Here is a 24,183-nt window from a genome sequence, read left to right as displayed (position 1 = left end):
GCCCTGAGAAGTCTATAATGACCTGTGAAAGGATTATAACCATTTTAATTTAAAGGGGATATCCAGCGCTACAAGCACATGGCCACATTTGCCCTACTCTGGTCTCCAGATTGGGTGGACTTGAGATTCAGTTCCAGTTCCACAAGAGTGGGGCAAACGTGGCCATATTTTTGTAACATTGGATAACCCCTTCCAGAGCATTCAAAAATATTGTGTCACCTACAGTCACAACTACAGGCAACCCACTTACCTTTATATGAGATTAGAAATAGAATAGACACCAAAACTCTTAAAGGGCCGGTACCAAATTAACTTATAATGGGCTGGTACCATGTTCTCTCTTAAAGAGATAGTACTGAATTAGCTCTTAAAGGGCTGGTACATATTTTGCTTCTAAGGGGCCGGCACCAGAGTCGCTCTTAAAAGGCCGGTAACAAAGGTACCCTTAAAGGTTGAGGACCAAGATGCACTTAAGGGACTGGTAGCAAAGAACCCGCCTAAAACACTCTTAACAGACCTATGAAGAAAAAAAAAGTCATTTGTCGTTAAGGGTTAAAGTTTCCCCTAAATGGGTGCTCTTTTCAAGCACCAAGGAAGGAGATTTATCAAACTGGTGTAAAGTAGGATTGAAATCTGATTGGTTGCTAGGGGCAACTAAGACAATTCTACTGTACACCAGTTTGATAAATCTCCCCCTATGTATTTTCTTCTAGAAATGCACAGCTAGTTATAACTTGAAATTTTATATGTTAGCATAACAATACAAAAGCCAATAGATAAAAGTATCTGCCTTTATTTATTGTGTAATATACAGATCACATACAGTACAATTGGGTAATCTATTCAGCTTCTATTACTGGCTATGCATACAATGAATGGCTTGTGAATTTCCTGTGATAATCTCTAAGCGGTATGTCCTTTTTATTACTGCAAATTAAGTCACTACCGTGTTTGAATCTCAGAAAGGTGGAATTTTCCAAATTCTAGCAGCTCAACAGACTAGCAGACTAACAGTCTTTCTATACAGCGTCATTGGTATTCATTATATAAAAATCAGTTTAGCTTAAAATAAGTTAAATATCTACATTCTTTTCAATATACAACTATATTCAGGTATACCATGCTATATGCTTCCACTGGTGTCTTTTAAACAGTCCTCAGAATGCTAAAGACGTTGCCTCAGGTAGCTCTATGGCCTTCACATGGAGGAAACATTATGGCAGATATACTATCCATCCCTGTACTTCTAACAAATATAGTAAAAGTTGGTGCATGGGTGTCAATTCATGTTTTTTCTTCAGTGGTTTAAAAGATTATACCCCTTACCTTCCATTATATTTCTTATGAGCATCTGAATTTATTTTGCACATAAAACAGAAATATGGAGATCTTGGTTCCAGACACCAAGAGAAATGAGAAAGACGGAAACCAGTTTAGGTCCCTTATTCCCAATATAAACATAAATTATTCAGTATGTTGCATATCTATTGAGATGCTTAGAAAACTTACACATAATACAATATAACTTAATATCCTACAATAGTTATGTGGCAATGTTGCCAGAACAGAGATGAATACGTACAATACAAATGGACATTCCTTGAGTGAATGCTATTAGGGAATGTTGGGAGTTTCCATGTCATGAGAAGTATACGCTGTGCAGACCTTTTCCAGTTTTCAAGACAACAAACAGAAAGAATGAGTTTAGCATAAAGAGGAATAAAGTACCAGTCCTCATAGTAAAAGGACAACAGGGCACCAGACAATATAGGAACGCCTTAAATTAAGTCTTGAAAGTCAAGATCCATTAAACACAGGCCATTCAGATCACTGCTATTGAAGGAACTTCCGTTTGAGATCTGGAGACTGACAATTTCGGAGTGCAGCGATGAGGCGCCACCTTGCTGCGCAGCTTGATGCCAGAATGTGCAGAAATTCGGAACAAGCTGGAAAACAAATTGTGAGATGTTAATAAAAATATAATATACAATTACACTGTAATCCGTTGACTAATGCAAAGTGTAATAAATGTAACTGGGCGCAATGCAGACTTGTTCTTCAATCCTGATGTCTGTAGTCTTATGAGATGCATGTGCAATGTCCATGTACATTCACCCAATTAGAGTAGAGGTCTTGAAGTAGTATCTACCTTGTGATTCCTGAGCATTGAATGACTACATTGTTTGTTTATGGACGCCTGTTCCTTGCTTTGTTGACCACTTTTATTGTTTTTACCCTAAACTTTAATTCTTCCTTAGTACACCTCAGTGTTGACCCTAGTAACTGGTCATTTATATGCTGGATTCTTTGGTATTGAACCTGATTGATTTCAAGCAACTACTAAGGTCAACCTGGAGACTGACATTGACACAAGAAGCCATCTATTCCTACATGTTTTTCTTGTCTTGGTTCCTCCTCACAGGTATCTAGGCAATAGCCCCAACCTAGGTCCTGGGGCCCTCAGGGTATAAACACCCTGACCAAATCCTGAGAAAGAGGGTCCTAGAGGTGACATACAATCCAGTTTAATTCTTTATGTAACAAACTTAGTTATAAGATACAAAAACCAATAGAATATTTTCTATGGTTGGATTATTGGGAAGGCACATGCCCAGGGGTCACTATTACCTTAAGGACCTAGGGGACTTCCATCACTAAACTTGGTGATTAATAATCCAGCAATAATAATAACATAATAAGTTTGGCTTGTACCATTTACTCCCCTCAGACATTTAATCCAATTCAGACATTTGCTTGATAGATCCCCCCTTGATCATAGTAAAATAGTATACCACCTTACAAAAAAGATTAATGTTTCCCATCATCATAATAATAATAAAAAAAAACTAGCTCAAAGTCCAACCAACTAAAGAGCTGGGACATATAGGGGGCAGGGAGTAAAAGGTTGATCCAAACCCAGGAATAGGAAAGTGAAACTTAACGTGACTATAAGATAAAGCCTGAAACCATTTCACTTGGTAGAAGACATCAGCTTAACACAGAGGAGACCTCACTGGCGTTTCTTTTTGTCAGACTGGGAAATGTATAATCCATCAAGTAAGTGAACACTATATTGATCACCAATAACATTTTTGAAAATTTTTAAATTTTAAGAATGAGAAAATGGGAAAATTGTGATAACTCTAAACCAGTGATGGATTTGTCAATGTCCTTTCTAAGTTTTCTTGTGACAGATGTTTTAACTAAGGATAAGGGTTATTCTGCACATTTAATTCTGATGTTAAAATAATACTGGGATATAAAAAAATAGTAAACCTTTACTGAAAACAGTAAAGAACACAGATAATGGACGATATTTTGAGACCAGAAACCCACATTTTAATTTTAACTACTAGAAAATGTTCTAAAAAAAATGTTCTGAGCAACAAGCCAAGTATTGAAATTACAAACTGTCTGCAGTCTGGGAAAGTAAAGGGTCGAAACTCCCTGGCAGTCCACAGTGGTAAAAGGGTTTATTTTATTATATCTACTGGTCTACGGCAGTGGAAGGGTATACAGTTGCTCCTCTGAATCCCACCATCATAACGAGGGCTAAGAGGTTTTTTGGACATCAGTGACTTCTAATGCTTTAATACTGGGATCTAACTTTCTTGTAAAACTTATCCAGAGACTATAAGAAACACATTCCAAATTATCTGCAACCTGTAGATCCCCAGCCATTTGATATCCAGTTTAACACTGTCAGATCCCACTGGTTGTAGTTCTTTAACAATTCAGGAGCCACAGGTTGGAGAACACAGCGCTAAATAGAATATAATGCTACTATAAACTATAGTCACTGAGATATAAGATTGTCCCATTGCCTAAGTGATACCTTTCACAGCTTCAGTTTTCATGTTATTACCTCTTTTTACCAATCAGACCTAATTTTATGTGTTCTCTGAAGCCTCCTCATGGCTCTGTCCATAGAACAATAAAAAAGTACTGGCTATTAGGTTCCATTTAAGACTTTTACTTCTTATAGATGTAGTGTGTGTAGTACGTCATGCTTCCCATATTAGTATATAAAGGCTAGAGCTTAAGTCTTTTAACTTTCTATTTCTGTGTTCCTTTAAGAGGGTCTGTAAGTGATAACAGAACTAAATTTCACAGCTTCAGTTTCATGTTATGACCTCTTTTTCCCAATCAGATATAACTGTATGTGTTCTGTGAAACCCCCTCATAGCTCTGTCTATAGAATAATTCGAGGGAAGTAAACAAAAAATTGGCTGCAACATTAGGGGTTAAAGTGTCACTGTGTTTTTTTTGTTGTTGCAGAAATCAGTAGTACAAACGATTATAAGAAACTTTGTAATTGGGATTATCAGGCAAATATGCCATTATCTGCCATTAAGACTTTCCCCAGGTCCCCCCCCCCTCCTCTCATTCACTGCTCATTATCAGGAAATCTCATCTTGTTTAAATCAGTCGGGCCCTGTCTGTTCTATGGAGAAGGGAGGGGGGAGGGGGGAGATTTGTCGGCAGCAGAGAGCAGAGAACAAAGGATTACACAGTGGGACCTGTGTGAAAGACGGTATTCAGAGGTCAGTGCTGACTTCAGAGGAGATAACCCGGTGATGTAGCTGTAAATTAACTCTTCATTGTCCTGTTTTAGTGTCTCATCTCCTCAACCCCTCCCCTCTTCATAAGAGAACTATGAAGACAGGGGGGAGAGCTTCAAAATGCTTTTTCATGATAAAAATGCATTTTTCATCTATAAGCCGAAAAAATTTAAACGTCAGTGACACTTTAAGCCTTTACCACTTCTTGACATAACAGTATCACAAGGCCTGGGATAACAAAGGTGCTATTACACCAAACGATTAACATCTTTTGGTATAATAGCTCATGTTCAGGCTATGTTCCCACACAGAATTACTGCTCAGTATTTTGGTCAGTATTTTGCAACCAAAACCAGGAGTGGATTGAAAACAAAAAAAGGCTATGCTCACACACTGCTGAATTTGAGTGGATGGCCACCATTTAATGGCAAATAACGGTTGTTATTTCCAAATAACGGCGGTTGTATTAAAATAACATTAATTATTTGCCATTAAAGGGGTAGTGCGGCGCTAAACAATTATTGACAAAATAATAAACATTACAAAGTTATACAACTTTGTAATGTGTGTTATGTATGTGAATGGCCCCCTTCCCCATGTTTCCCCCCACCCACGCTAGACCCGGAAGTGTGGTGCATTATACTCACCACATCTGGTGTCGACCCCCGTCCGCCATCTTGGGACAATGACGTAGTCTTCGGGAGGCTGGCCGAACCACTCCATCCGTCCCTCATGCCGCCCCCCCCCCCCTCTGCCGCGTCATCAGCTGCTCAGCCGCGATTGGCTGAGCATAACTGCTCACCAGATGTGGTGAGTATAATGCACCACACTTTCGGGTCTAGCGTGGGTGGGGGGAAACACGGGGAAGGGGGCCATTCACATACATACGATACATTACAGAGTTGTATAACTTTGTAATGTGTGCTATTTTTTGAATAATTGTTTAGCGCCGCACTACCCCTTTAAATAGCGGCCATCCACTCAATGTCAGCAGTATGTGAGCATAGCCTTTCTGTGTTTTTAATCCGCTCCTGGTTTTGGTAGCAAAATACTGAACAAAATACTCAGCAAAAATACTGTGTGGGAACATAGCCAAAAAGACCACGATCTGCCGACGTACACAATGTCGTTGAAAAATCACAATGACAGCAAGGTCTGTTGCCCGTTGCTTCATGTAATAGGAAGGGCAGCAGCAGACCACCGTTGACTTTAGTGGGCCACCCTTGCAGCTCCCCACGTCCCCCCAGCTCACTCTCTGTGCGTGTAATAGCACAGATGGCGAACAGAAAACAAGGAAGAAGCGATCACTAAACTGACAATAGTGTACCATGTAATGCTGCAAGGCTACGTAACTGGGGTGTATCCCATATCATTGGGGCATATACCTGTCATTGAAGCTGTATGGCTGTATATTTAGCCTGGAGGAAACGCATAGAGACTGACTGATAGGTACCATTTGTTTTTGTTTTGTTATTTTACAGGGAATGTGTAATAAGTGTGAACAATTGAGATAACTAATGTCATTGTTGGCTAAGTAGTGTATTATATGATTCTCACACAAAGCGTATGCTCATGTAACCAGTTGTATGTATTGGTGGTAGTTAGGGTCCGGGTGACCAAGTTGGCCTCTTTTTGTGCGAGGAGTGTATAGCACTCTAGATTTATTACCAAAATAAAATATATAATTAAAGTTATTCTGTTATTCTTTTTTTCCTTTGTTACATGCATGTACAGTGATTCTATGGGGGAGATTTATCAAAGGGTGTAAAATTTAGACTGGTGCAAACTACCCACAGCAACCAATCACTGCTCAGCTTTAGGCAGTGCTAAAAGGAAAGCTGAGCTGTGATTGGTTGCTGTGGGCAGTTTGCACCAGTCTAAATTTTACACCCTTTGATAAATCTCCCCCTATGTGTAGTCTATGGTCTATGTGTAGTACTTAAAGTGATCAGGTAATATTTATAAACAAATATTTTCATGTACAGTAACTGAGAAGACCCCTGCCTTGACATTGTCTGATTTTCTACAAGATCCCCTAGATCCAAGCATGCCCTCAGCCTCTGACCGCAATGAAAAAGCTACAAAAGACATTGTACCTGGACCCTGTTATTACTCAGCACAATGGCTCAAAGTCAGAGGGCAGAATCCTTACCTTCACTAGTATGAATTTCCTCATGACTGGCTCAAACAGACTCTGCCCAAATGTCATATATATTGTGTAGTCTGGCGATGTCCTCCTCTGCTGACGATAATCTTTTAATTCTAAAGATAGAAGAAAGGAAATGATATCAGTGATGTTTGTTTATCTGAAAATTTTGTTAGAAGTTTTTTACTGAGTGTAGGCCCTATCACACGGGCGATTATTTGCCCAATCAGGGTGATTCGGGCAGATATTGCTAATAAAGACAACGAGGAGCTGATCATTGTCTTTCTGCGGTCGATGAAAGTATATAGTAAATAATAAACATATATACTTACCTGACCATGCTCCCCAGTGTCCTCTTCCCAGCTGACCAAAGCTGAAGCTGAAGCATCTACACCCGTTTCTGAAGTGGCAGGTTGCTCAGCCAATTACTGGATCTAGTGCTCTCCCATCTTTGTCAGTGATTGGCCTAGCGCCCTGTCACTTCATAGCCGGATGTAGTAGCTTCAGCAGCGGCTCCATCCAACTGGGAAGAGGCAAGAGGACACCGGGGAGCGTGGGCAGGTAAGTTTATATGTTTATTATTTCCTATAAAAAGCAAGGTCTGCACGGACTTCGATAACGATATCCATGCAACCCCTTCTGCATGACAGTCGAGCCACGTTGAGCTTCTGTAGGCAAACGGTGATCAGCAGATCAGTGCTCGCTTATTCGGCTAATCGAGCTGTATAATACGGCTCTGAGAGGAAATGTCTGTTAGTCTATCTGTCTATCTATCTAGATGTTATTCTTTTTCTCAATCTATTCATTGTATCTTTGGTTGAGAATTTATGGAAATGAACTTATAGTGAATGCTATCCTATGGATTCCCACCTACACAGGGAATTCAGTTCCGATTCATCAGTAATGAATCAGAGACCTGTAGACGGCAAAGTAACTTAAAGCTCCTGAGCCCCTATGTAGATTCTGTATTGGCTCAGCCATACCATATGTGCCCTCCAACATGTCAAAATTGGATATCTGTGCTGGACAGGCAATGGCCTTATTAATGCCAGTGGCCCAAACATAGTCAGTTATACAATTCTATTATATACTATATATTCTATTGAAAGTGTGGTCTGCTTCACTTTTGGGTCCAAGTTTTGGGTGTTTACTTGGACATTCAAGACATTGAAAGAAATGGGACCCTTGCCTGTCCATGCCATGTCAGCATGCCTTCAGTCTTTACACTCATCACTGCAGGTCTTTTCATCCTCACAAATGGTCACTACTGCACTCAATTGCACATACCCCCCTGCATATGCCCAGGCACCTTCTTAAGTGGAGTGGCGCTATACTCCTAAGCCTAAACAACAAAAGGTGCTAAAACAAAAAGAGGGGGGAAGAGGGTTCTTTTACTATCTAAATACACATAGGGCCATTAGCCCAAAAGGGCTCCCTCTATTTTAAACTCCCCCTTCTACTACAGTATCTAAATGATAATCAGTGTATAATAAAAATTTACTTTTATTAGTATATATAATAAAATAACAGACGATACGTATATTAAAATCACAACAGCCGATTTAGTGTTATCACTAATAGTGTGAATATAAATTCACCTCTGATATGGGGGTGCTTGGATGCACCAACCCTAGAGTGGTATATGTGTATATATATATATATATATATATATATATATATATATATATATGCGCACTATCAGGGGTAGGAGCAGATGGGAGATATAACTGTATAGTATCTAGTATAAGTAGCTACTATTGGATGCTACTATAAGTCCCCACAGGGATTATGAGATACCAATAATGATATCTTTATCAACTGTCATAGCACAAACTCACTATCATTGGTGATTGTTACGACCAAGACTTACCCTCCTCCACTTCATAGGATAATGTAGTGTAAGTGGGTGGTACAATGTCTCTGCCGAGTGTCCGCCCGATAGCCCGCACAGATTAATTCCTACCGGCCAGCAAGGCGCATGTATGTAGACTAAAGGCCCTATTACACCAACAGATCTGACAACAATTATCTGCCAAAGATTTGAAGCCAAACCCAGGAACAGACTATAATCAGAGAACAGGTCATAAAGGAAAGACTGGATTTCTCCTCTTTTCAAATCCACTCCTGGGTTTGGCTTCAAATCTTTGGCAGATAATCTGTCGTCAGATCTGTTGGTGGAATAAGGCCACCAACATCACACTACGCATGCTCCGGAGTCCCAGCAGCGCGAGCAGTAATAAAACCCCAGACACATGCGTGTGGACTTAACTATAAATTGTAGGTTCTATATGAAACAGCACCTGCGTCGACACTTGGACATTTGAGATAATACACATCATGTATATGCTATTATGACTAACTGTACTATAGTGTCCTATTTAAAATGCAACATCCCATCCAATGATACATAATCAGGACACTTAAACAAATAAGTTCAGCAGGATTGATATCTTTCTATCCGAATACTGAATAATTAGAGGGATAGCTCCTAACCACTATACTTTATAACTGTAATAACAGCCAAATATTAGTATAGGTCCATGGAGGTTAGAAGGTAAGTATCGATATCCCATGAAGTAAATCATAGCTCCTCCTTAGTATAGTTCACCATACTGAATTACCTATGGCAGCACTACGAAGCATTAGTCCCAAACGTATTCTTATTAACATCTATAATAAACTGACACTACATTACTGGCAGCAGCTAGCTCTTTACAAGAATGCTGCAAATGAGAAACCCTTTTAATCCTTTGGGGCTCAAAGTTGAAAGCCTGTATATCCACCTAGCTTCTCCACATAGAAGCTTCTTCTCAATATCTCAATATCAAATTCCGATCCCCCAGAGTAATATGACATATACCCCAGAAGCGTAAATGTTCTCAAGCTCCTGCACGTTCACACCTAATGTGTCGTGCCACTGAGGTCTCCTGACCAGTTCGAATGGCGCTCAGGTGTTTAGATATCGTCTGAATTCTTGAAAAGTCTTTCTAACATATACAGTAGTTTGCCACATTGACACCGTATGCAGTATACAATGGTCCTAAAAGTGATAAATTGTCTAATCTGATATATTTTGCCATCTACAGGGTTGATGAACTCCCTATTGGATGGCAAGAACGGACAGAAGCTGCAGTTACTGCACGGGTAAGACCCAACATCTGTCTGAGTGCTATGCTCATGTCTAGCTGTTGTAGATAGATGGCTATGCTTCAAGTTGGGACCCCTATGATATGTTATTCTCGGATATGTCCCTATCACTTCCTTGATGTCATCATCCAGTGTTAGAAGTCTCCAATGTCTGCCCAATATTTGTTTCATGGCTTCCCCTTGTACATAATATGTACCAATACAGCGTATTTGTTGTCTGTCCGCTTCCATCCTGGTTCTATTCTCGCACAATAGGGAGTCGCGGTCACTAGTAAGCGCATACTTGTAAGCCTTCTTAAGGGGTCTCATGGGGTACCCACGTTCACAGAACCTACACTGGAGTTTCTCACATTTTCTCTTAAAATCATGCAGCTGGGAACAGTTTCGTTTCGCCCTAAGGTACTGCCCGACAGGAAAACTTCTACGCAAAGGTTCAGGGTGCCAACTGTCCCAATGTAAGAGGCTGTTAGTCGAGGTAGGTTTGCGAAAGATATCTGTCTGAATATTCCAATTTTCATCAATTATTATTGTGAGATCCAAAAAATGAATGCTCTTCTCACAGAACTCAGAGGTAAAGAGCATCCCCACATCATTATTGTTCAAAATGCATACGGAATTCTCAAAAATCTCTTGTCACCGTCCCACAGGATGAGGATATCGTCTATATATCTCCCCCAAAATAAAATGTGATCAGTGTAAGAAATCATATCATCATTAAAAACATAAAGCGCTGCCCACCACCCTAAAAACAAATTAGCATAAGTTGGTGCACATGTGCTCCCCATAGCAGTACCCTTTGTTTGGTGATAGAAAGTGCCCCGGAAAAGAAAAAAATTATATCTCAAAACAAAATTCAAAAGTGTCAGGGTGAACCTATTGTGAGCATTAAAGTGTGTACCTCTGGAGCGAATCCCAAATCATGTCGAATATTTGTGTATAAGGACTCTACGTCCAAACTTGCCAATCTAGTGTTGGTAGTGACAGTGATTCCAGTGAGTTTACAAACGGTACCCTTAGTATCCTTCAAGTGGGCTGGTAACGCAGGGACAAAGGGTGCCAGGATCTTGTCAACATATACACTGGCCCCTTGGGTGAGATTTTCGTTTCCGGAGACAATAGGTCTATCTCTGATTGGGGTCACCTCCTTATGCACCTTAGGGAGTGCATAGAAGGTCGCAAGGGTAGGTTTAGAATTGAAAATATATTTATACTCATCCATCGAAATGACCCCTTGTTCCCTTGCCTCGACCAACAGTACTTTAAGCTCTCCCAAAAATTGGGCAGTAGGATCTTCATGTAAAATGGTATAAGTATCCCTGTCATTTAAAAGTACCATAACCATTCTTATATATTCCTCCTTATTCATAAGAACATATTCCTCCGTATCCATGAGGACGTATCGTCTTATGTTATTTTATTATATATACTAATAAAAGTAAATTTTTATTATACACTGATTATCATTTAGATACTGTAGTAGGAGGGGGAGTTTAAGATAGAGGGGGCCTTTTTGGGCTACTGACCCTATGTGTGTTTAGATACTCCTAAGCCAGCACTGATGTCTGGCATCTCCTCATTCCTACTAGAAGTTGATTCTAGTATCTTCTTCATCCAGAGCACCATCTTGTCAATACTGCCTATCAGACTGAAAGCAAAAGAGGTACTCTGGTGTAAAAAAAATGTTTTCAAATCAACTGTTATCAGAAATGTATACAGATTTATTACTTCTATTTAAATATATCCAGTCTTCTAGTGCTTATCAACTGCTGTATGCCTTGCAGGAAGTGGTGTGTTCTTTCCAGTGTGACACAGTGATCTCTTCTGCCAACTCTGTCCATAACAGGAACTGTCCAGAGCAGGAGAGGGATTTGCTACTGCTCTTGACAGTTCCTGTCATGGACATAGGAGGCAGCAGGGAGAATCCTGTCAGTATGGAAAGAAAACACCATTTCCTGCAGCAGCTAATAAGTACTGGTACGATTAAGATTTTTAAATACAGTGGTACCTCGGTTCTCGAACATAATTGGTTCTGGAAGGCTGTTCCAGAACCAAGCATTTTGAGAACCAAGCTGTAAGTTCCCATAGAGAACAATGTACCGTATTGTGGGAGGAAAAACCAAGTGCGTCCTATAAGGCGAAGACGGCTCCCAAGCAATGCCGAGCACCCCAAGGAAGCCGTCCCGCCCACCCCCTGTATTGCCGCTCACTATGCATATGCATAGTGAGCGGCCCTGAGCGATCCCCTCCGCCCGCCCCTTCTATCGCCGCTCAGCTGAGCAGCTCAGAAGCCCGGAAAAGTGCAATGAGCAGCACTTTCCGGGGCTCCTGATCGGCTAAGCGGCGATGGAGGGGGCGGGCTGGGCGGGCGGAGGGGATCGCTGTCCTACTCACCTGTCCGCCAGTCCCTGCAGCTCCTCTGCCGACACTCCGGTCTCCCGTCATCCTCCGGGTATAGGCAGCGGGGTACAGAGAAGCTGCCTTTGTCCCGGAAGTGTTCTGCAGCGGCAGTCTCTCTGTCCCCCGCTGCCTGTGCCGGAGGATGACGGGAGACAGGAGTGTCGGGAGAGGAGCTGCTGGGGCCGGTGGACAGGTGAGTAGCCTGTTTGTTGTTTTTCTGGTCGAAGGGGGCATTGGCTACTATGGGGGCACTGTATGGGGGCATTGGCTACTATGGGGGGCACTGGCTACAATGGGGGCACTGTATGGGGGCATTGGCTACTATGGGGGCACTGTATGGGGGCACTGGCTACAATGGGGGCACTGTATGGGGGCATTGGCTACTATGGGGGCACTGTATGGGGGCATTGGCTACTATGGGGGCACTGTATGGGGGCATTGGCTACTATGGGGGCACTGTATGGGGGCATTGGCTACTATGGGGGGCACTGGCTACAATGGGGGCACTGTATGGGGGCATTGGCTACTATAGGGGCACTGTATGGGGGCATTGGCTACTATGGAGGGCACTGTATGGGGGCATTGGCTACTATGGGGGCACTGTATGGGGGCATTGGCTACTATGGGGGCACTGTATGGGGGCATTGGCTACTATGGGGGCACTGTAAGGGGGCATTGGCTACTATGGGGGGCACTGGCTACAATGGGGGCACTGTATGGGGGCATTGGCTACTATATGGGGGCATTGGCTACTATGTGGGGCATTGGCTACTATATGGGGGCATTGGCTACTATGTGGGCACTATATGGGGCATTGGCTACTATGTGGGGCACTATATGGGGGCATTGGCTACTATGTGGGGCACTATATGGGGGCATTGGCTACTATGTGGGGCACTATATGGGGGCATTGGCTACTATGTGGGGCACTATATGGGGGCATTGGCTACTATGTGGGGCACTATATGGGGGCATTGGCTACTATGTGGGGCACTATATGGGGGCATTGGCTACTATGTGGGGCACTATATGGGGGGATTGGCTTCTATGTGGGGCACTATATGGGGGCATTGGCTACTATGTGGGCACTATATGGGGGCATTGGCTATTATGTGGGGCACTATATGGGGGCATTGGCTACTATGTGGGGCACAATATGGGGGCATTGGCTACTATGTGGGGCACTATATGGGGGCATTGGCTACTATGTGGGGCATTGGCTACTATGTGGGGCACTATATGGGGGCATTGGCTACTATGTGGGGCACTATATGAGGGCATTGGCTACTATGTGGGGCACTATATGAGGGGATTGGCACCAATCACACTGCTGCTATCTCCAAACTGTGACAATGAGCAAAATATTTTTTTTCTATTTTTCCCCCCTAAAATCAGGGGTGCGTCTTATCAAAAGGCGCGTCCTATAAAGCGAAAAATACGGTAAATGTGATTAATTGGTTCTTACACTCCGTGGGTCAGGTGCAGAGCACCCGGCCCACAGAGTGTACAAACACTCCATATCCCCCGAAACAGTGAGAGGCAGGAGCGGGCGGCTATTTAAACCTGCCACCTTGCTCCTGCTTCTCTCAGCTGCAGGGGACACCCTGTAAAGAAGTAGGGAATCCCATCATAATGAGGGGAATCTCCGCTTCTTTACAGGGTGTCCCCGCAGCTGAGAGGAGCAGGAGCACGGCGGCAAGTTTAAATAGCCGTTCGGTCCTGCCTCTGAATGTGGGGACACCGTGTAAAGAAGCCGGCTCCCTGCACTGTCCTGTCTCTCCCAACATCCCCCCCATCGGCCCGGAGCACTTCTTATGCTTACCCAGCCGGCACTCTTCTATAGCCTGCGGCGCGTCCGTGCTGTTGCGCCCGCAGCCCCGCTCACCAGCTTCTTAACTTCTTCCTCCCAGTGCTCCCCGCCGCCTCTGCAGGGTGAAGGAGAGTCTGCTGAGGCGGTGGGGAGCAGCGAGAGGAAGAAGCTAAGAAGCTGGTGAGCGTGGCTCATCTGTCTAACAGAAAGCTCCATCCCCGTGCCCCACCCAGATTTACTGAGAGGCACACCAGTGAATGTAAGCCACACAACATGGCAGCCACAGGAATCTACACCAGCTCTGAGCCAGGATTTCCGACTACTAGCAGGCATAAATCATAATAAATCAGGCGCTGGAGATGGTGTGGCCACCCTGCCATACTCACCTGGCCACTCATCAGACAGTCAGGGCCTACATTGGAAAAAGTGACAGTTTTTTTTGCCAAAATGCTTCGTTTGTGAAAAAAAATTACCTTTTTCCCTACGTACGCCAGGCGCACGCTTGATAAATTCCCCACAAAGCATCTTCTGGCTCACTAGATTTCATAACCGTGTGTAAACAACCATGTAAAGACACTTACCTTCCCAAAACCGACTGAAGTCAAATATCTCTGTTGGGACATCTCTGACCAGCAGCTTGTCCTCTGAAGCCGTGTCCTGGGTGTCTACACTCTCCGACAAGCTCCAGTAAACTCTGGACTTGCCTGTTCTCTTAGCGTAAAGCTTGGAATTGTCCGAGACCGAGAGCAAAAGACCGTTTCCAACAAAACTGAGAATCTGCTCTGTGTACTTTATCTGTACTTGATCTACCAGCTCGTCTGTTGAGGGGAATTGGACGACTTCTGCTTGTTCCATCTGGGCACCATCAACATCTCTTGTGATTACAAAGTTTGTAGATACGTTTTTTTTTAGAACCTCCTTTCCCCGATAGTATATAGTAACTTCCCAAGATGTGAGAGGTGGCGTTCTCCCTGTTGGTAAATAATATCATACAATTAGGAATATCACGTAGGATTGCAGTCAAAGTTGGCATTGGAAAGACCAATCCATTGTTATGGTGCCATACAGCCCCCCTGTGATGCCAGAGATATGTATAAAGTGATCATCCCCTAGGAGTCTTGTCCCTAGGAAAGAAGAGCTCTGTAGATACATACCCATCCCATATATGATCTAGTTGGATAAGCATCAATAAGACAGCAAACATAAGTTCGTAAGACTCCACTATGCTGTTCATGCTGTTGTCTACATTGTATTCAAATAACCACTAAAGGGGTACTCCTGCAAAAAACTGATGTCAAATCAAAGTTATATAGATTTGTAATCTACTTCTAAAAATCTTCAGTCCTCCAGTACTTATTTCCATACAGCTGCTGTATGTCCTGCAGGAAGGGGTGTATTCTTTCCAGTCTGACACAGTACTCTCTGCTGCCACCTCTGTCCATGACAGGAACTGTCTGAAGCAGGGGAGGTTTTCTATGGGGATCTGCTACTGATCTAGACAGTTCCTGTCATGGACAGAGGTGGCAGCAGAGAGCACTGTGTCAGACTGGAACAAATACACAACATCATGCAGGACACACATCAGCTGAGAAGAGCAGCAAGGGAAAAGATGAGTCCAGCTCTCGGCCAGGTGAATGCAATTTGAGCTTTATTGACACCTTTGCACCGTGCACACGCTGCGGCAACCCCCCCAAAAAGACTCCAGCGCGTTTCAGTTGCCAACCGCAACCTTAGTCATCGCCATGGGGGGGTTGCCGCAGCGTGTGCACGGTGCAAAGGTGTCAATAAAGCTCAAATTGCATTCACCTGGCCGAGAGCTGGACTCATCTTTTCCCTTGCTGCTTGGCTCTACGCTGGTTGGAGTGGGAGCCCGTGCTAGGAGGCCAAGGTGGAGGCGGTAAGCTGGCTACCTTTTTTTTTTTGTTTTGTTTTTAATCAGCTGAGAAGTACTGGAACACTTGAGTTAATTTAATAAAAGTGATTTAGAAATCTGAATAAAACTTTCTGACACCATTCCATTTCAAATGACATATGTTTTCCGAGTGTGGGATAAAACCCAAAGGAAACCCCTTCAAGCCGCCCATGTAAATATATCTATTGGTAATGCTCAAATATAAGATGTCTGATCCTTGTTCCCCATAAATGTCAGGGAACAATTTCTACTTACTTTGCAGATTCTGTAAGGCAGCCTGGGGATCAGGTGCAGAGGCCTGTTCAGATCCATTGATAAGGGGAATATCCTGACCCAGGGGGGATGATCTTGCACACTCTTCATTGGTGCTGGTATAGGAATAGTTTGGAGAAGAGTTGATATCTTGTTGTACCCTTGATCCATCCTCTGGACCTCCATTGTTAGCTGTATTGTAGGCTATGTCATGAGCACCTGTTTAAGAGGAAAATATTCAGACATTAATATGTGGATAAAATGCATATGTCACCAGACAGATCTTTTTTATTGAGGGTCTATTAAATGCCATATGCATCCTTTTACTTGAACGCTTATCGAATATTTATTGAATATTCACGGGATATTCGTACGAATATCGAATATTCGAATATCTCACTATTCGATCGAACAGTATTCGCTCATCACTAGTCCCGTGTAATAGAAGGCAATGATCTATGAACATAACTATGAACTATGTCGCCTGATCGTTGCTGAGGTTTGTCTTTCAACATGTTGAAAGACGAACGACTGTGATAGCAGCTATTCTCTATGGGCTGCCCGAACGATCTAGTGATCACCCAGGCAGCCCCACGCAGTTCCCTCCAGCCTTCCATGCACTTACCCGCTCACTTCCAAGCATGTAATAGCGGTAGCAGTGAGTGAGGAACGATGAGCAAACAATAACTGACAGCGCTCCTTTGCTCCTCTATGTCGCCAACAAGTAGTGTAGATTCGGGGCCATTGGTGTAGATTTTGCTGGGGGGGGGGGGGAGTTGAGGCAGATTTAAGAGGAGATTTATCAAAGGGTGTAAAAGATAGACTGGTGTAAACTGCCCACAGCAACCAACCACAGATCAGCTTTCAGCTCTGGTGAAATGAGAGAGGAGCTGTGATTGGTTGCTGTGGGCAGTTTACACCAGTCTATATTTTACGCCCTTTCATAAATCTGGGCCTTGGAGTTCATTTTACTTTCCTACGGATTTTAATTTGGTAAATGAACTATGTTAAAGAAAAAGCTTTTGTGTATTGTGTATTAGCCAGTGGATTTCAGTTATCCAAGGTAACAACTACTGAGACCTCTCAAAAGTCTTTTTTTCACATACATCCACCACAAATCTGCAACATAAATGATAACGCCGCAGGTTGTGAGATCCCCAACCCCAGGTCTATTTCACTCTAGATGAGGCTGGGATAATCACATCAACTATGCTGGTGCTGCCATCCACTATGGATACTCTGTGCAAATGTCTGCATGGAAATTCTATGGTGAATGCATCCAGTATGTCTTTACCATTATTCTTCCTAGAGATGGTTTTGGACACCTTATACATTTAACATTTTTTCCCCTCATATATTTTATGTGATTTGAGATTGTTTTGTGCACATAGTGGTTTCTATCCTGACAGGCACATGTATTTTATTTAGTACGTATCTCCCTTTACTTTAGTTCAGGCTTTTCCTACTATAATTTGTTATATATCAGACCAGACCATACTACTGACAGCTAAGTATGGTCATATGTTCATCCAAGTCTGGGGAGATGCCTTCCCTTAAAGGGGTTATCCAGCAAAAATATTTTTCTTTCAAATCAACTGGTTTCTTTTCAGTCTGACACAGTGCTCTCTGCTGCCACCTCTGGCTGAGACAGGAACTGTCAAGAGCAGCAGCAAATCCCCATAGAAAACCTTTCCTACTCTAGACTAGATGTCATAGAGAGCACTGTGTCAGACTGAAAAGGAAACCTTATTTCCTGCAGGACATACAGCAACTGATAAGTATAGGAAGACTTGTGATTTTTAAACAGTTAAAATCTATATAACTTTCTGAAACCAGTTGATTTGAAAGAAAAAGATTTTCACTGGATAACCCCTTTAATGAATACTGTATATAGTATGACTCCAAAAGATGGCATTTTTTCTAATAAAGTAACAGATTTACATAGATGTCCACAAACTTTTTTAAAAATTTTCGTGTTTTTAAAATTTGCGACAGAACTAAACTTTTATTGTTTTTACTTGGTTTGCATTTATTTTTGCAAAAAACTATGGAGATAAAATGGGTCTTTGAAATGAGGTAATTTTATTTGTTTTTTTTTCCACCTTTATATGTCTACAATGGTGCCTGAAACATTATCAAACAAAATTTGTGTTCTGAAAGTCTCTGGGTAGATCATTTCCTTTAGTCAACACATTAGATAACAGTAAGTTTTTAAATTGTGAAAAAATGTTAAATTGTAGTGAAGCCAAGAGCAATGGAGTGTGGCCAAAATAAAGCCAACTGATATAGTATCTGTTCAGTATATATGTACATACACTATATGGACAAAATATTGGGACACCTCTTGATTATTGAATTCAGAGGTTACATTCAGTCTCGTTGCCACAGGTGTATAAAATCCAGTTCCTCCCAGTGTAGTCTGCCTTTACAAACATCTGTGACAAAATGGCTCATTGTAAAGTGCTCACTGATACCAGCGTGGTACTGTAACAGGACGCCACCACTGCAATTGGGAGTGAGTTCCTGAAATTTCTTCCCTCCCAAATCCCTTTCACAATCATTTAATAGAGGAATTATTAGTAAGTGTTTAGGAACCACAGAAACTCAGTAACTAAGTGGCACATATCGCATAAAGGTGATCAATGCTCTGCTGACCAATAACCACTGGTTTCTGGGGCAGTGGAAACATGTTCTGTGGAGTGAGGAATAGCACTTCTCTGTATGGCATCTAATAGACAAGTCTGGGTTTGGTAAATGCCAGGAGAGAATGACCTGTCTGACTGCATTATGCCAGCTGTAAAGTTTGATGGAGGAGGGATAATACTGTGGGGTTGTTTCTCAGGGGTTGGCCAAGGCCTTTTAGTTCCAGTAAAGGGAAACCTATGCTTCAGAATACCAATATATTAAGGACCGTTGTAAGATTCCAAGTTTGTCGGATCAGTTTGGATTCAGCCGTTTTCTCTTCCATCATGACTGTGCCCCAGTGATCAATTCCACAACCATTAACATGGTTCAGAGAACCTGATCCTCCACCCCATCACAGGAGAATGGAAGCTGTTACAGCTGCAAAAGGGGTTTCCATGCAACTATAAAACTTCCCTTACTGCCTCTGTTTGCGCTAAAACAATTAACGAGAGCATACTCACCTCCCATGTCCCTCCGCTGCTCCTGCTGTCACATCTTCCAGTTTTGGCCACACTCCTATTCTGGCAGCTTCCAATGATGTTTGCTCCCTGTTCAGCCTAACACAGAACTAAGTGGGAGAGGGGACATAACCACAACTGGAGCACAGCCGGGTCCAGTAAATGTAACAACAGTGCAATGGGGAAAGGGAAGGAGGGGGTGGGTGGGTAAGTATGAGCTCTTTTATTGTATTGGTGCAATGGGAAGCAGTAAGGGAAGTTTTATGTTTGCCTGGAAAACCCCTTTAATATCTATGAATTTAGCATTGGCTGTCCTAACTTGCTTCTGTAGGTGTAATGCGTAGCTGTCCCAATACTTTTGCCCATTTAGCTTATATGATATATTGCAGTTGAAAGTAGGAAAAAAGACGAATTTAAAAATATTCATCAGTTTATGTGTTGTTTTTTTAATAAATATACACAAATCATATTGTTTTACTTTCACCACTTAAATTACAAAACTTTTAATTACAAAAATAGAAACAACCCTGCTTACTGTGCTGATTTAATAAGGTATCCTGGGTATCCTGCACAAAACACTGTCTAGGTCCATTAAGGGGTGGTGGATCCTGTCTTACAGGGGAGGGTTCGATATCTTGCTGGAAGCCATTCTGAACAACATTAGGGACTATATCCTGTGCACCTGTAAATATACATGAAACATACAATAAGCCCATGTGATTGACCTCTCTCTATAACTTACCATAAGTTGGCATGGGTGGACCTATTGGCTCTAAAATGCGAGGCTCTTAATTGATAAAAAAAAACTGATATGAAACTAGATATTTGTGCCCAGCTGTACAAGTACACCAATAATTGCACCATGTAGGGAGGGGAGCTAATTATTGGCAATACACTGCCAATGTACTTTTAATATGTGAATATGCACCCCCCCCCCCCTCCTCCCCAACAAGCTAATTCTGGACCGACCAAACCTATAGACTTGGTGCAAAGGTGCAATATAGACAGTACTGTATCTGCCTGGAAGGCGGCTTGCTGTAGCAGTTATTACACCCACTGCTTTCTTTTGTTACATTTATTACATATTTACACTTGTGATTACTAATTTTTAAATTTCCAAAACGATCCAGATGACACTGAATTCATAGTGCCTTATAGCTACTGTAGAAACACATATATGGAAACCAATACCTGAGGCACAAGTATTTTATCTGGCTGCCCTGGATCTCCACATTTTATTATATCCTCCTCCACCAGTATCCTGCCCTAGGTGCCTTTTGTGTCTAACATATCTGTATAGTAAAACTCTGGTAAACATTTCACTAATAGGGATAATATTTTATGGATGTTACCTACCTTCTTGCTGGTACCAGTTATGTTGAATGGATGATGAAACCAAACCATTAAGGACTGGTGGGGATTGCTGGAACTGTGGGAGTGCAGACTGCTGGTAGACTTGGGTCACAGCCACATTTTGTGGATATCCGTTCATGTAAATGTTACACATCTGATATTGGGGACCTGGAATAAAAAAAAAAGATTTGGTCATGGCATAAGTTATAGCTTTATGAATGGTTTCAGGGATAATTGGAAAATTTCTAATAAATGTCCTAGCTATAGTATTTAGGCTGTGTTCACATCTGTGTTGGATATTCTACTAGGAGCCTCAGACACTAAAATCCTACATGTAATGTATACAGTGCTGTATAGAGCTCTGTTCTGTCCTGTAAAATGGCAGATGCCTTGCTGGAAAAAGAATGCACTCCGTCATAGTCACTGGGTCCGTCCAGCACTGACTGTGTCCGGCTTTCATCAGATCTGCTAATGGTTTCATTTAAATGGCTTTGCTTTTATGATGGAGGAGAACAACAGAAAGCCTGATGTGAACAAGGACTTACAGAAAAAACTAAACAAAAGACAACAACTGCCAAACAAAAGTTCAACCTCACAACTATTGGCTTCTAACGTCCCTCAGGTCTAATCAATACAGATTTGATTATTACGGTTTATGTCTAAGGTTGAAGCCAAACCCAACCCAGGTCCCTAACTATTCCCCTGTGGGTACTTACATTGTTCACGAAAGACTGGTATATGGAGGGACGGCTCCCTGTGAGTGGCTTGCTCGTGGCCATTGATAACACACGTTTGCATCAGTTGAGAATTTTCCCATTGTTCATGTGTGGATTGTCTGTAAACCTGACCCACAAGTGGGTTGTCTTGTGAATACTCATCCTGTGACAGGTTTAGAACTTGCTCTATGCCTGTATCAATAAAAAAGACTTGTATTATTCACTATCTTAAATCTCTTATACTGTTATATACATACTGGAGGTAAATCTCCCTCCGCGGCACTCCGGATTCAAACAAAATGGTGATTAATTGATCCCACAAATGCTAATGCATTTGTGGGATTAATAAATCACCATTTTGATTAAATCCGGAGTGCCGCAGTGCCTCCAGTATACAGCCGTACATAGGTGGTTCTCCTGTGTGTGCTGCTGGCACCCACCTACCAATATTGGACATTAAAGTGCCGTCCTGATTATACCTGACTACCTGACTGCCGGAGTGCCGCAGTACCTCCAGTATACAGCCGTACATAGGTGGTTCTCCTGTGTGTGCTGCTGGCACCCACCTACCAATATTGGACATTAAAGTGCCGTCCTGATTATACCTGACTTACTGTACAGTAATGGAGAGGATGGGAAATACAAGGGCTGACAGAGAGTGCAGGGAGCATGAAGGAATGAGCGGGGCAGATGTGGGCACAGTATAGCAGCAGTCTCTGACCAGGAGAGAGGGGTTACAGCTATAGAGAGATTACCTCCACAGTCCTGTCCCCTGATGCAAGCCCCAGCCTGAAGTGGATCTGCTATGATTTGGAAGGTGAGGGAGACTTCCTGGGTTGAAGTACAGTGCTGTAGACCCCGCTATGGAGACCATGCCCCTCCCCCACTCCCCCTCCCACCCAGTACAGGGAGCTTTTAAACCAAAGCAATGCTACCACAAGGTACCACTGTATATCTGTGTCTATTGTGTATGATATCACATTATTAAATTAGCGTATCTAATCCCATATGTGAGAATGTAATATTTATTCAATGTATCTCAGCTTATAATGTATGATATCATAATGCTGTGCTAAGTGTGTTAGGGTATGCTCACACCGGGAAAAAAGCCAGCAAAGCAAGAAAAAGTATAAGGCCCCTTCCACTCACCTGCTTATTCTGTCTGCATTTGTGGACCCACAAATAGGGACAGAATGCAGAACCTCTGATTACTATGGCCCCTTAAAAATACATGTAGTTTCCAAAGATCCGTGTTTGGGCCATGATCCATGCCACAAAGAAAAGGGGGGGGGGGGGGGGGGGCAAGCTATTGTGCAGTTCCGAATTGCAACATCTGACATCTGCAACAGACAAGATTATGGCTATGGTGTTGCCAGGCCTTATATAGGCTAACTACAATGCCATTATAAGGGGGGACTTCTAACCCAAGGAAAAAATAATAATAGTAATATTTATCTAAATTATAACTCCTTTTGCACATAGTAGGATAAACCAGAGCTTCCAAAACCTTTCACTGAAAAGCTCAAATAGTATTCCTCTAGAGCGCCATCCAGTGGCCTCTACTGAACTTCAACCAACTACTGTCTGTGGGTTTATTCCTTCTTTTATTGTCTCTCCTGCATTTTCCTACACACAGGCTCCTATTTATTAATACAACATGTAAAGTGATCTTAAGGAGATGAGATTGTGGGGGCCTGGATGCCATAGGCACAAATCCTGAAAGATTCTATACTAAACACCATAGAAACCAAATCATCAACCTGACCAGATTACTTAGTATATTAGGAAACACATCTATTCAATAAAATTATATATTGAATATAATTGTAATCTGTCTGGCTGTAGTTACCATTCAATACCCTTTTAATTGCATCTGTATCATGCAGACTGTACCCCAAACATCTCTATACATGTGCACAAAGCGCTCAGGGTATATCCCATAGACTGAGCATATGAGTTATCAGCTCCATTGTAGATTATAAACAACATCCATGTATGAACTTCATTATATGCTCAGTCAATATATGGACAATCTGGGCTCAGTCTGTGGGGACAATCTAAGTTATTATGGAACAGATATAGAACAGTGTCTGCAGTTTGGAACATGAATTCCCTCAACCCCAGGTTGAGAAAAATGTGTCTAGTATGATCTAATCTTTACATGTTAGGTACTTTATGGCCACTAGATGGCAGTGTTGTAGTTGTAACTTGTTGCTGCAAGAAGGCAGCAATATAACTTTGCCCCAAACACAACAACCATGTAAAAACTAACAATATTAGTTGTCACCCAGCTTTCCCAGGGACACATAACCAAGGAAATGCTGGGCAGGAAAGGAAAATGTATAGATTTAAATAAACAAACAAACAAAAAACAAAGTAATCTTTATTTGTTTAGGATCTTTTAAGCCTTATAAATTCTAGAAAAGTCACTCTATTAGACGTCCTTGTATACCCTACGCATGACAGATCATATGCAAATATATAAACTATAGGATATATAGAGGCCAACAATAACCATAGAGGTTTAGCAACTGAAGTGACAATAGGAATATACTGTGTTACTCCCTATGTGTATCACGGGTATGATGTCATAATGACGCTCTGTGACATACCAGCTGTAGACGCTAGACCGTGGATGTTGCCTACTCCACAGTCATTGCTGGATCACCCCCTATCAGGAAAGGACCAGTGCGCTTTCATTGCATTTGTGCAGTATTATTTGTTGTTTGATTCTGCCAGACATGG

The 24,183-nt window shown here is 42.2% G+C and overlaps 1 protein-coding gene across 2 annotated transcripts in view; it reads right to left on the bottom strand.

Moving 5' to 3' along the window:
• Positions 1 to 777: 777 nt before the first annotated feature.
• The window catches only part of LOC138788028 (interferon regulatory factor 3-like), a 40,951-nt gene continuing 17,545 nt past the window's right edge, over positions 778 to 24,183 (bottom strand). For both annotated transcript variants that reach the window (XM_069965472.1, XM_069965473.1), the window contains exons 7-13: positions 21,439 to 21,630; positions 20,726 to 20,890; positions 19,905 to 20,051; positions 16,230 to 16,445; positions 14,644 to 15,033; positions 6,715 to 6,824; positions 778 to 1,946 (exon numbers count right to left, since the gene is read on the bottom strand). In XM_069965472.1, coding sequence (XP_069821573.1) covers positions 1,779 to 1,946; positions 6,715 to 6,824; positions 14,644 to 15,033; positions 16,230 to 16,445; positions 19,905 to 20,051; positions 20,726 to 20,890; positions 21,439 to 21,630 — 1,388 coding nt within the window. In that variant the 3' untranslated portion in view covers positions 778 to 1,778. The remainder of the gene's footprint in view (positions 1,947 to 6,714; positions 6,825 to 14,643; positions 15,034 to 16,229; positions 16,446 to 19,904; positions 20,052 to 20,725; positions 20,891 to 21,438; positions 21,631 to 24,183) is intronic.

Source organism: Dendropsophus ebraccatus, chromosome 4 (assembly GCF_027789765.1).
Source record: "Dendropsophus ebraccatus isolate aDenEbr1 chromosome 4, aDenEbr1.pat, whole genome shotgun sequence".
Lineage (NCBI taxonomy): Eukaryota > Metazoa > Chordata > Amphibia > Anura > Hylidae > Dendropsophus > Dendropsophus ebraccatus.
Note: the sequence above shows the minus strand (reverse complement) of the source record. Positions and strands in the feature narration are given on the sequence as shown.